The sequence below is a fragment of the Tamandua tetradactyla genome, chromosome 4 (assembly GCF_023851605.1).
Source record: "Tamandua tetradactyla isolate mTamTet1 chromosome 4, mTamTet1.pri, whole genome shotgun sequence".
Classification (NCBI taxonomy): domain Eukaryota; kingdom Metazoa; phylum Chordata; class Mammalia; order Pilosa; family Myrmecophagidae; genus Tamandua; species Tamandua tetradactyla.
The window spans coordinates 6,476,230-6,488,808 of NC_135330.1; the positions used below are offsets into that span (position 1 = coordinate 6,476,230).

Consider the following 12,579-nt stretch of genomic DNA (forward strand, 5'->3'; position numbering starts at 1 on the left):
TAAGGGCAAAGACACAGATGGACATTTGCACACCAGTGTTTATAGCAGCATTATCTACAATTGCAAAGAAATGGAAACAGCCAAAATGTTCATCAACAGACTAGTGGCTAAACAAACTGTGGCGTATACCTACGATGGAATATTATGCAGCTTTAAGACAGACTAAACTTATGAAGCATGTAATAACATGGATGGACCTAGAGAACATTATGCTGAGTGAGTCTAGCCCAAAACTAAAGGACAAATACTGTAAGGTCCCACTGATGTGAACCGACATTCGAGAATCAGCTTGGAATATATCATTGGTAACAGAGACCAGCAGGAGTTAGAAACAGGGTAAGATAATGGGTAATTGGAGCTGAAGGGATACAGACTGTGCAACAGGACTAGATACAAAAACTCAAAAATGGACAGCACAATAATACCTAAGTGTAATGTAACTAGGTTGGAACACTGAATGAAGCTGCACCTGAAATATGGTTTTTTGTTTGTTTGTTTGTATGTTTGTATCTTTTGTTTTTGTTTTTTTTCTTTTTCCTTTATATATATATATATTATTAGTATTATTATTTTAATTCTCTTCTCTATATTAACATTCTATATCTTTTTCTGCTGTTTTGCTAGTTCTTTTCCTAAATCGATGCAAATGTACTAAGAAATGATGATATTACATCTATGTGGTGATACTAAGAATTACTGAGTGCATTTGTAGAATGGAATGATTTCTAAATGTTGTGTTAATTTCTTTTCTTTTTTTTGATTAATAAAAAAATTAAAAAAAATAAATAAATAAACCCTTTGAACCTTGCTGTGGACAATGGACTAGGGTTAATAGTATAAGAACGTTCTTTCATGAATTATAACAACGTATAACACTAATAAGAGTTGTTGATAACAGGGTGGTATACTGGGGGAAAAAATGCACCTAACGTTAACGGTGATGGCTAATATTCCTTCATCAATTGTAACAAAGGTACCATACTAATGTCAACAGTAGGGGGTATACGGGAACACTGTAGTTTTTACATGACTTTTCTGTAAATCTGTGGCTTCTTTAAAGATAATAATTAATATATATAGTCTTTAGTTTAGAAATATAAAAATACACTATGAATATAACCTGTTTTTCTCACAAAGTGAACATAGGAAGGCTATGAAAACTAAGGAGATTAGGATTTATTGTTCACCTTTCTAGAAAACAAAAGATACCCACCCCTAGCAACGGTCCCCACACCCAGGCCGCACCGCTGGGGACCACGGCTCTCGAGCCCGCCGCAGGGTCACAAGCAACTGCCGCTGCCGGGGCTCTCGGCCGGCGGGCGTCCTGCCCTGTTCGTGCAGATTCCATCTCCCAGAAGCCCCAGCTTCCGGGTGGGCGAGCGTCCTGCCCTGTTCGTGCAGACTCCATCTCCCAGAAGCCCCAGTTTCCGGGTGGGCGAGCGTCCTGCCCTATTCGCGCAGACTCCATCTCCCAGAAGCCCCAGCTTCCGGGTGGGCGAGCGTCCTGCCCTGTTCGCGCAGACTCCATCTCCAGAAGCCCCAACTTCCGGGTGGGCGGGTGCCACTTCCCGAGCGCCCCCTCGCGGCTACCCGCGGCCGAGCTTCAGTTCCCGGCGGCCCCCGCGGCATGCTCCGGACGTTCGGGCAGTTCGTGATGGCGGGGGCTAGTTCTGCTGCGGTGTCTGGGGCGGGGACCCCGGTGGCGGGACCCACAGGCCGCGACCTCTTCGCCGAGGGGCTCCTAGAGTTTCTGAGACCGGCTGTGCAACAGCTCGACTCTCACGTCCACGCCGTCAGGTGCCGGAGAGGGCCGGTTGGGGGGCGGGGCCAAGGGAAGGGCGGTTTCTCGCTGGCGTCTAGTGGGACCAAACATAAATTTGGAAAATTGATTTGAGGCAGGGCAGAACGGCTGGAAGGCTGCAGGTGGGGGCTTGAGAATCTATTCGCTCAGCACTTGTGAAACACTAGGAATCGGTTTCCTAAGTTCCATTACGGGACTGACAGGGCCTTGCACCCCTTTGCAGAGAGAGCCAGGTAGAGCTCCGGGAACAAATTGACAACCTAGCTGTGGGTGAGTGAGCATTCTCATTTACCTGGAACCCTCCAGGTTATTTTCAAGATTTTATGTTTTGCCAACCTCTGGGCTGGGTGACTGTGACTTGCTTCTAGGACATCAGGGCTGTCAATGGTCTCCTTCCAGGTAAGTCTTAAATTTCTAGTGGCTGTAGCCCATGTCGGTGAAAGTGTATTTTCCATCCCATCACTGTCCTTTCCCTGAGTACAGGAGATAAGCCGTTAGGTGTTAGTTGCACCTCACTTCCATCCCCAGAACTGTGCCGCATCAATGAGGACCAAAAGGTGGCCCTAGATCTCGACCCTTACGTGAAGAAGCTCCTTAATGCCCGACGACGAGTTGTGTTGGTCAACAACATTCTACAGAATGCCCAGGTAAAAGAATTTCCTACAACAGTGACTTTTTGCCCTGTCCTATAAGTCCTCCAGGTATTCTTCAGTTTTCAAGGGGTGTCACAAAGTCCTCAATATATTAAAAGTCACATTAAAAAAAGAAACTGGGGGGGAGGGGGGAAGAGAGTTGCCAACTAGTATCAGCCGTAATGAACTGTCCCCTCATTCTCAAAACCCAATTGCTGTGATTTGTTATTTACCTTAGAAGACTGAACTTGAGATGGACCAAATCCGAGATACTTTTCACTGCCTGTAGTGAGCTCTAAAGCCTTTCAGAAAGCAGTTATTAGACTCCAAATCTTCCATGTCTTATAGGAACGGCTGAGACGTCTAAACCACAGTGTCGTCAAGGAAACAGCCCGCAGGAGGGCAATGCTGGATTCAGTTTACCCACCTGGTTCCCCAAGCAAATAACACAGGCCTGAAGATGGACCCATGGCCTCAAAATAGCACAAGTACTGTTTGCCAGCTGCCTTGTTTCAACAGTTATAAGACTCTCTATGACACTTTTATCTTTATCCTGATAGACCTTGGGACATCAAAAAGGCAGCCCTAGGGTTTGTGTTTGAGGCAACCACTTGTGTAGACCCCAAGAAACCAGTATACAGCTGGACCTAGCAGATTCCAAAGGACTTAAAAGACTTTGTTATTATGGCTCTTGCTTTCTTCCAAGAATGAGCTGAGGCCTCTACATTTGATTTTTAGAAGCTACGTATTCAAAGCACACCTCCTCCTTCAGGCCCAGAGTAGGGCTTCCTGTTAAATGCCTGGTCATTGGGGTCTGGGCAGCATATCCTTTACCTTCGACTTCTCATTTCCCTTTGTTTACACAGAGGATTTGGAGGCGAGGGCAGGCAAAGTCAAGGTGAATGACTTCAGTCCACCCTCTTGTTGATTGCACTGGTTTGAATACGGTAGCAGTGTTGCGAGAATCATTTGATTCAATAAATGCTTAAACAGTGTTCTAGTTTACTTTGGTATGTGGAACGGTTCTGAGTTGTTTGTACTTTAATTCTAGTAGCTTTACCCAAGTATCATTTTTCAATGAAGAGTACAGAAAGCAAGAAGAAACAAAAAATATTGTCAGATGCCAAGGAAAAACAAGACCAAGAGTCCTACTAGGAAGTACTTTAATTGTTTTTCGTAGAAAAAAAAAATTTCCAGACACTAACAGTTCACAACATTTCAACAACAAAGTACTGGTTGAGAGGAGTTTCCAAGAGTTGGGGATTCTGGAGTATTAGGAAGAAAAATTGGTGTTCTGCATCACTACAGATGGAAGGCATAGGTCATAAATAGGAGACTTCTGGCTACTAAGCCCATTATCAGAACCCAGTGGAAAGAAATCTTTTCTACAGAGTTTATTTTCCTTCCTGCTCTCCCTTTTCCCACAGAAATGCTACCATATAAAGCACAGTAGCAGTTAGATCAGGCTCTAGTCTCTCCCTGGGGTAGGAAAGGGAGTGAAGAGAGGGGAGTTTCACTCCTGAGTCTCCATACTTTCTTCTTCCTCTCCTTGAGGTGGTTCTTCTGTATTCTCCTCCTCTTCATCTCCTTCCTTCTTCTCAGGAGGCTTCTCATAAGCCTTTTCTGAAGGTGTCACTATCACTCCATCCCAGGTGGAAATTTCAGAAGCAAGATCTAGAAGAAAAGAAAGAAGATTTCAGACAAGTAGCCCAGCATATGTCATTATTTATATGGTGAAATATCTGAGTAGTATATACAGCTTCTTTGTAGACCTCAGTACGACAAGGAACCCTGTCCCACAGTGATCACTCACAGCTAGCATCACCCTCCTGGCCAAGGATCTTTCTGAAGCCTCCATGGGAGAGGATTCTGACGAGAGTCTGAGCTGTGTAGCAGACCATGTCCTGAAGGAAAGCAAAGGGAGGATAAATTAGCAGAGAGAATCAAAGTACTTTATTAGACTAAAATCATCCTCGTGAAAATAAAAATGAAGACAACTTTTAATCTCTGGACCAAAGTCTTTGAGAACCCCACGTTCCTGCCCCCCAATATGTCATTCCCTTTGTCTTTTGACCAGGAATATTCCAAAGTGGAGAACAGACCATTTCATACTGTCCCAATACCTGCTGTTCCAAGGTCATGACTGTGTGTACTCTGAAGTTGCCACTCTCACAGGGATCAGTGATACCCACTGAACCTGGCAGGAACAGTCCTGCAGCAAGAATCTGTAAGCAACGCCTGAAACAAAAGGGAGGGATTTTTAAAAGGCACAAAACAACTTATACCCAGCCCCAAACCCAAAGTAGGCTGTACCTGTATGCCACGTTGAGGGCCAAAGGCTGTCTGGTAGGGTTGTTCATCACAGCATAGTGCCCCTGGAAAATAATAAATCTGGTAGGTGTGCCACCAAAGTGGTGATTCTATCCTCCAACAGTGGCTCAGTGGCAGAATTCTCGCCTGCCATCCCAGAGACCCGGGTTTGATTTCTGGAGCCTGCCCATGTCCCCCCCAAAATAATAAACCGGATTTGCATTAGGGAATCTGTTTATTAAGGTCTAGCCAAAATTTTCACATTCAGGGGACAATTTTGAAATGACTCCTCATTCAGTAATTTCTCTCCAGTAAAACAATAATGAAATGAAAGCATAATGACATAGACAAGGGGGCACAGTAACTCAACTATTCAACTCACTGAAAACCCAATAAAGTAATAAAACTAAATTTTTACTGGATTACTTTTCCACCAATGAGATTTCTTTCAAGCTTCAAATACCAGATCCTGGAGGGTTTCAGAGTAACTACTGTTAAAGAGGGATGACAAGAAACTCCAACTGCCTTTTTTTTACTTACAAGTAAATCAAGGATCCAGGGTGTGAGTGGTTCAAAGCCAGGAAAACGAATTCTCAAGTCCTTCAGCAGTCTGATGAGAACTTTAACTCTGATGGATTAATAGTAAGATAATGTACACCCGAGATAACAGGGTTGAAATCGACATGTCCCAAACTATAAATTCTTTGTCAATCTAAATTGCTTAGAGTAAAAACCAAAATCCAAACAGAAGATCACAGGCAGAACAGATCTGTCAGAGGAAGTATGGAGGGTATCCACTGCAGTTAGCAGGGTTAGATTAACTTAACTCAAAATAGTCAGGAAGGGACTCACGTGGACTGAGAAGCATTTTCCTCAAACCAGCGAGCATGCCGGATGGCTGCCAAGGCACTCTGCAACACTTTGATATCCACTAGAAGACAAGCAAAGACAGGATGAGATGAAACATTCCTGTCTAAAGCAAACAACTCAATTCCACCACCACAGTTCAAGAACTTGGAATGAGGGCAAAATAATTTAGCTCTTCCTTCAACACACCCCATGTTCTTCCTATTAGCAAATTCCTTGTCCAAAACTCACTATTCTCTCCCAAATCAAGTCTAGAAGCATGCAGCAATCCGTAATTTTCTCTAAAAGCCTATTACCCCCATAACATATCCTTATGTATTTTCTTAAGTCCTCAAACTGCTTTCATGGCCATCCTGAAATATATCACTAGCAAGGGTAAAACTATCCAAATTGTAGAGGGAGATTGCAAAGTTAAGAAACTTTAAGTCCCTCAATTCCATGAAACTTTAATGTGGACAGAAACAAGCTAAGTAAACCCAACAGCAACTTTATACTGTATTTTCAATATTCCCCAAATATCCAAGCAGTGGAAAAAAGGACTAACAATGGAGTTCTGGGTCCAGTTTCCGGAGATTAGGTGGCACTGTTGTAATGAGAATCTTCACTGTAGCATCAGAAGAACTGATCTCAAAGCCAGTTTCATTGGTCAGCATGGTCAAAACTGAAAGAAAAGTCAAAGGCTCTAACTCTCACATTTCCGTTAGATGACCAAAGTTAAATCCACAGTGGGGCGAGGGGAAACAGGTGGCTTTTTTCAAATAGCAAAAAGAATCCAGAATGAGGTATTAGAATACAGAGCTCAGTTAAGCTCAAATGGACTGTGAACACTCAGGTTCCTCCCAAAACCTTCCCAATGTAAAACTCTTACTCTTCCACTTGACCTGACTTTGTTGAAAATTTATTTATAAGATCTAGCTCCTATGGCTACTAAATAAATATTCAGTAACAAACCTTCAGAAGGATCCTGTGCTCTTAGGCTTTCCACAACTTTGTTCCCCAAGGCAGCAACAGCTTCCACTAGGTTAAGAGAAAAGGAGATAATGAAGGTTATAGTTTATTAATGCAGGCTTTTTATACATCTCTAAACTACTTTGCACATCACTTCTTCCCCACCTTTAAGGCTGGAACAAGAGCAGGTAATAGAATAAACACTTCTAAAAGGGGAAGCCAAGGAAAATTGAAAGGCTCAGGGAACAGGTCATCTCCTATACCCACACCCTTTTCCTATACTGGGTTACTCATCAGTGGCACTAATGACATTTTGGGCTGGATAATTTTTGTTGAGGGGGATCTGTCCTGTGCACTGTAGGATGCTTAGCAGCATCCCTGGTCTCCACCCATTTGATGGCAGTAACACTCCATAGGCAAAAATGACTCCAGACACAGCCAAATCTTCAGTGTCCTCGGGGGTGGGGTGGGGGTGGGTTGCAAAATTGCCTTAAGTTCAGAAACACCATTCTATAATAACTGGCCATACGTTCTTCCCGATACACTCCTGAGTTTGCCCCTTGTCGCCCCAACACACATTAAAAAATAAACTTCCCATTTGTCTTCTAAACATCCTTTCTCACAAGAAATTTGGGCTTTGAAGATCCCTATGCCCAAAACCCAATTGTTATGTTCTGCTTCCATGGCCAAAAAGAGGTATACTTACATGTTGGTAGAATCTTTAGGATTACCACAAGGTCAGCCACATTGTGTCCTGTAGTCATTGTTCCCTTTTTATATGATCCTACCTGTCGGACTTCTTCGATTTGCTGTTGAAAAAAGGATTTCAGAAAAGAAATTTTAAAGAAAAAAAGACTGCCTAGATGTTCTCATAACTCTATTACACACAACTTCCTCTTACCCATATTTGGATGTTACAGAGGTCAAACCATATCCCCAAAACCAGATGAAAGCCTGATAAGTCATGGCTAACTGATAACAGTGACAGGCACTGTTCAGTACTTGTGAACAGTACCATTCACAAGACTGGTACTACAAAGGAATTCCATGTTCCCATTTTAGGCTTGGATCTGGATAACAGGGAATTGAACAATTAAGAGGAAGCCAAGGAAATTTCCACAAATGAGACTGCCCCTTTGTAGAACTAAATCAACAAAAACTTACCACTTCAAATGTCCCTGGAGCCACAATCAAATTGTCAATCACATTGTTTATTTTTGTCACCAGAGAAAGGATAGACGCCTGAAAAACAGCATGAGACAAAACTCCCTAAGGTGAAAAATTACAAGCAATTTCTCAGAATTTGAATATTTTCTCATAATCCTTTCCATACAAGCTTAATACCAACACAGGCTTTAAAAACATTTTGACCCTTCTGGCCTTGAATATGCCAGAAAAGAACATTTTTTATCACATAGATGAGATCCTCCAATAAAAACCTGAATGCCTAATAATCTGTTAATATACTCAGCTGGCTCTCGGTCTCTACCCACAAGAAGAAGTAAGAATAATAAGAAATAAGAATAAGAATAAGCTTTCTGAGCTTAGTCTCTGAAAACACTATTTACTCTTAACCTCATCTGAGATTATTCACTTTTCTGACCACTACAGAAATCTCAGGAAGGAAACCAAAATAGCATACCTGTTCAGCAGAATTGGGAGCAAGGTCTTGATTCCTCTTCAGCAAGGCCTCACTGAAAGAGGTTTCATCAGGTGCTGGCTTGACCCGGGGGAAGGCCATTTCACACTGAACAAGAATTAAACTATTTAATACTACAAACATAATATTTACTCAAAATAATATACAGGAATAAGTACTTTGTACTGTTGCTACAATAATATATACAATAGAACAGCCATAATTTAAGGTCACGACTTTCACATTAACAGATGAATCAGATATTCTTATTTGAAATAAAAAGTTCAATCATATTACTGTCAACAGTAGCCAAGAAATTATCTCTTCACCCTGCTTACACTGTCTTTGTATGCAACGCAACACAGCTAACTCAAAGCCCCAACTTTATTAACAAGTCCTTGTTCCTATTCCAACTACCACTTAACTTCAATAACTGGGAAATGCTAAACTCCATTTCTATGTTAAGGTAAACAGTGGCCAGGAAAGTCATACTAACCCCAGATACTCACCAAATAGAAATCAAATGGAATATGTGGCACAAAGGGCCTAAACCTAAAACAAGGAAAACAGTCCAAATTATGCACCACATAGAAATCAAATGAGATGTTTGGCACAAACAGCCTTAACCTAGAAACAGAATTAAACAATGTTTTTATGTTCTCTCTTCCAAAACTTTGGTTTTCTAGCATCTCTTGGAGACTAACATCAAGAGAGAGAAATCTTTTTAGCATTCAGATATTCAGGTTCCTGAACAGATAAAACTTTTAACTGAGAAATAAAACGACTGCTCAAAGTTGAAAGTTCTACCTTACAATTGCTAATACTGCATCGAACCTTTCACCCAACCAATGACACCTAATTAACAGGTTCCATATACTCTACAAATTGGAGTTTTGAAAACATTTGTGTCTTGAGAATCAGGGTCAGTCCCCTGGGGGATGATCCTTCTTAGCAAAATCAACATTTAGCAGGACAGCACCAGAAGAGATGTTAAATCACAGCTACACCTAACATAACATTAGTCCACTCCAAATTCCTACTTAAATGATTAAGAGAAACCAACCAGTGCAGAGGTGCTAAAAACTGGCACTCACCCTCCTCCTGGGCCTCCTCTGGAACCAAAACGCCCACCACGACCACGGCCTCTGTCACCCCTAGAAATGTATGAAAGGTTTTTTTAAAACTCTTAAAAGTTTTTTTAAAAAGAGATTACAAAGTCATTTGAAAATAGCCAGACATCACCATTTATTTATATTAAATAAATGTAAAACTAAGTAAAATTTCCCCTTTTATTCCCCATAAATGTTTCGTTCCCCATAAACGTGTGGGCTGTATTCTTTCTGGTGTTTTTCATGGTGTTTTCACATACAAACACACAAAATATGCAAACATATATATTCCTTTTCAAGATTCAGAGCAAGTCATACTATGTACTTATCTGAATTGCTTTTTTTCAGTTAATACAGCATGTACTCCTTTCTGTGTACAGAGTGATCTCATTCCAGAGTGATCTCATTCTTTTTGATAGTCGTGTAGTAGTCCATTAAATTAATGTAGTATCATTTAAATCAATTTCTTGATATAGAAAGTTGGGAGGTTTTTTTCTTTTTACCTCACTGTAGCAACTCCACTATACCCACCACATCATTTCGAATTAGCCTCCCTTCATCGCTCTGAACCTTCGGGAGCCTAGTGACAGTATTTCGATCACACTTCTCCTCATTATGGATAATTTAATCATAACCTCAATTAATAACGGGACCCAGATACTTAACACCTAGAGCCCCTACCGTAATACCTGGGAGATGTGCCAATCCTAACATTTCCGAGATTAAAGTGAGTGCTCATTTATCTACTAAGGCATTTAAAAATGTAGTGATCATAGCCTACACGTGAAGCAACTGGCAGTGAGGATGAATGGGGCACGATCCAGCCGTCTCAGCCCAGAAGCGGGGAGGGTCCGGCAGGGATCCGCGGACACCCCCTATCCAGAGACAGCGGCCTCGAACCCGCCTCCCGCGCCCGGGCCCCACCCCCGTCCCAGGCCCGCGTTCCCCCGCCCCAGCCGGCCTCCGACCCCTCCTCCGCTACCAGGCCGGGAGTTCTCAGGTTTTAGGCCAATCCCCAATCCTCCTCCGACTCCTTTCGGCCCACCTTCCCAACATTTTCAGTCGAATATCCAAAATCCTCATACAGCGCCCCGGTCCCCTTACCTCATGGCGCCCTAAATCCCGAACAATGGAGGCCGCGCCAACCGCCCCTCTCCTCTGAGGAGCGGACAACTGGAGAAGCAGCTTGCCGGTGTCTCCCAACAAAACCCGGCGCTATTGGCTCCCGCCTTATCCCGCCGCTTTTGTCTATTGGTTCTATAAACCAATAGACATAAGCAAAGAACCAATAAAAGACGCCTGCTGTGTCGGGAACCAGCCAGTAAGAACAGGCTCGACAGCAATGGCGGCAGTTCCTTCTTCAAGAACTAGGTAGCGCTCTTTGGAGGAACTGAACACCTCGAACGCCACCAATTGTAAATACTTTCTATATGACCTTTACAAGCCCTGAACACCAGGTAGCAGAGTGGCGCAGCGGAAGCGTGCTGGGCCCATAACCCAGAGGTCGATGGATCGAAACCATCCTCTGCTATCTGGTTCTTTTATTTCCCTCCTTATAGAGAAAGGTGATACGTATGATTTCAATTTTTTTAATAGATGTGAACGCCATCTTTTCAGTTTTTTCTTCCCTTATAAATGCAGCCTTTCAAAGATTTTTCTGGCACTGGCGAATGAAGTGTACTGAGGAAGGGTCCTTAGGAAGCGATTAATACATCACACTTCTGTGTAGTTCAGCAACTTGAGGCAGAAAGGGAGACATTGTATTGATTTGCATTTAAATCAATCATTTTACTATGTGCTGGCTGTTATCCCTCCTGTTAATTTTCCCCCTTCTTGCCTTCTTTGTCATGGGAGATATAATGTTTATTATTTTCCCCCCTCTGTTAATGGGAAGTTATGCACTCTTTTCTTTTTTCTACCCTTTTAGTGTCTACCCTAAAAATTACAACACGCATCTCTGACTTCAGAAAGTCCTCCTGAAAAAATACAAGAATAACTTAATTCCATTTACCACCTTCATTCCCCTCAGAATTAAGTACTGTGTTGTGTAATGTTTTACATACTTTATTGATGTATAATTTACCTACATTAAAATGCACAGATCTTAGCAGTATAGCTAGTTAATGTTGAGTAATGTTTTAAATCTATGTAACCACTACCCAGATTAAGATAAAGAACATTTTCATCACCCTAGAAAGTTACCTCATACCCCTTTGCCCTGTCCTTAGAGGGAATCACTATTCCTATTTCTGTTTTCATATATTAGGTTTGTCTGTTCCTGGGCTTAGAAAGAGAGAGACCACATCTGAGCAACAAAAGAGGTCCTCCGGCTAAAGGGAGAGTTTATTTGGTATAAAATTTACATTTTGGGTAGTGCATTTCCTGATTTACCTTTTATGGTCAGTTTAGTTGATACCATAAGTACCATAAGATCCCATAAGAGAATCTTGAATAGGGCATGAGATCTTGTTGGGTAGTCCAGGTTAGTGTGATGTCCCGATAAATCCCAGAGTGATTTGGACAGTGAATAAAGAAGTATTTGTGAAGTCCCCTTAGGGAGTGGGAAAGAAGGGGAAAAGATTCAACTTTCCAATTTGGAGAATTTCTGATATTCTCACAAGCAGTGGGGACAACTAAATCAATAGGCCAAGCCCCAATCTTGGGGTTCACCCCTGTGAAACTTATTCCTGTAAAGGATAGGCCAGCCTACTTAAAATTAGGCCTAAGAGAACCTCTTTGTTGATCAGATATGCCTCTCTCTAAGCGACATGGCAAGGGACCCCACTGCCCTCCTCTTCTACGTGGGTCATGACTCCCAGGGGTGTGAATCTTCCTGGCAATGTGGGACAGAAATCCCAGGATAAGCCGGGACCTGGCATCAAGGTATTCAGAAAACCTTTTTGACCAAAAGGGGGAAGAGAGAAACGAGAAAAAGTGTCAGTGGCTGAGATATTTCAGACAGAGTTGAGAGGTTATCCTGGAGGTTATTCCTTTTTTTAAAAGTTTTATTAATAAAACCAATCAACATACAATATGAACATTCTTTTTTCCTCATCACATAGTTGTATATTCATCATCATGATCATTTCTTAGAACATTTGCATCAATTCAGAAAAAGAAATAAAAAGAAAACAGAAAAGAAATTCATACATACCATACCCCTTACCCCTCCCTTTCACTGATCACTAGCATTTCAATCTACTAAATTTATTTTAACATTTGTTCCCCCTATTATTTATTTATTCTTAATCCATACATTTTACTCATCTGTCC

General features: G+C 42.0%; 2 protein-coding genes and 1 non-coding gene across 4 annotated transcripts; 2 read left to right on the forward strand and 1 right to left on the reverse strand.

The window, feature by feature from the left end:
• Positions 1-1,584: 1,584 nt before the first annotated feature.
• On the forward strand, positions 1,585-3,428 carry SNAPIN (SNAP associated protein). Its single transcript, XM_077156217.1, has 4 exons — positions 1,585-1,797; positions 2,025-2,071; positions 2,330-2,448; positions 2,782-3,428. The coding sequence occupies exons 1-4, from the start codon at positions 1,628-1,630 to the stop codon at positions 2,878-2,880; spliced, it is 435 nt and encodes a 144-aa protein (XP_077012332.1). The 5' UTR covers positions 1,585-1,627; the 3' UTR covers positions 2,881-3,428.
• Positions 3,429-3,582: 154 nt separating this feature from the next.
• Positions 3,583-10,562, reverse strand: ILF2 (interleukin enhancer binding factor 2). Of its 2 annotated transcripts, XM_077156211.1 has the most exons (14): positions 10,411-10,562; positions 9,292-9,351; positions 8,707-8,749; positions 8,201-8,305; positions 7,723-7,800; positions 7,265-7,367; positions 6,562-6,627; positions 6,155-6,271; positions 5,596-5,674; positions 5,284-5,371; positions 4,747-4,808; positions 4,557-4,671; positions 4,247-4,337; positions 3,583-4,107 (listed from the first exon to the last, which is right to left on the reverse strand). In XM_077156211.1, the coding sequence occupies exons 1-14, from the start codon at positions 10,413-10,415 to the stop codon at positions 3,947-3,949; spliced, it is 1,173 nt and encodes a 390-aa protein (XP_077012326.1). In that variant the 5' UTR covers positions 10,416-10,562; the 3' UTR covers positions 3,583-3,946. The 2 variants fall into 2 exon arrangements, with proteins under 2 accessions (XP_077012326.1, XP_077012327.1); XM_077156212.1 differs by lacking the exons at positions 8,707-8,749; positions 10,411-10,562 and having other exon boundaries at positions 9,292-9,331.
• A 203-nt stretch (positions 10,563-10,765) lies between these two features.
• On the forward strand, positions 10,766-10,837 carry TRNAM-CAU (transfer RNA methionine (anticodon CAU)). The gene has a single exon. It is a non-coding gene; the product is annotated as a tRNA-Met (tRNA).
• Positions 10,838-12,579: the final 1,742 nt, after the last annotated feature.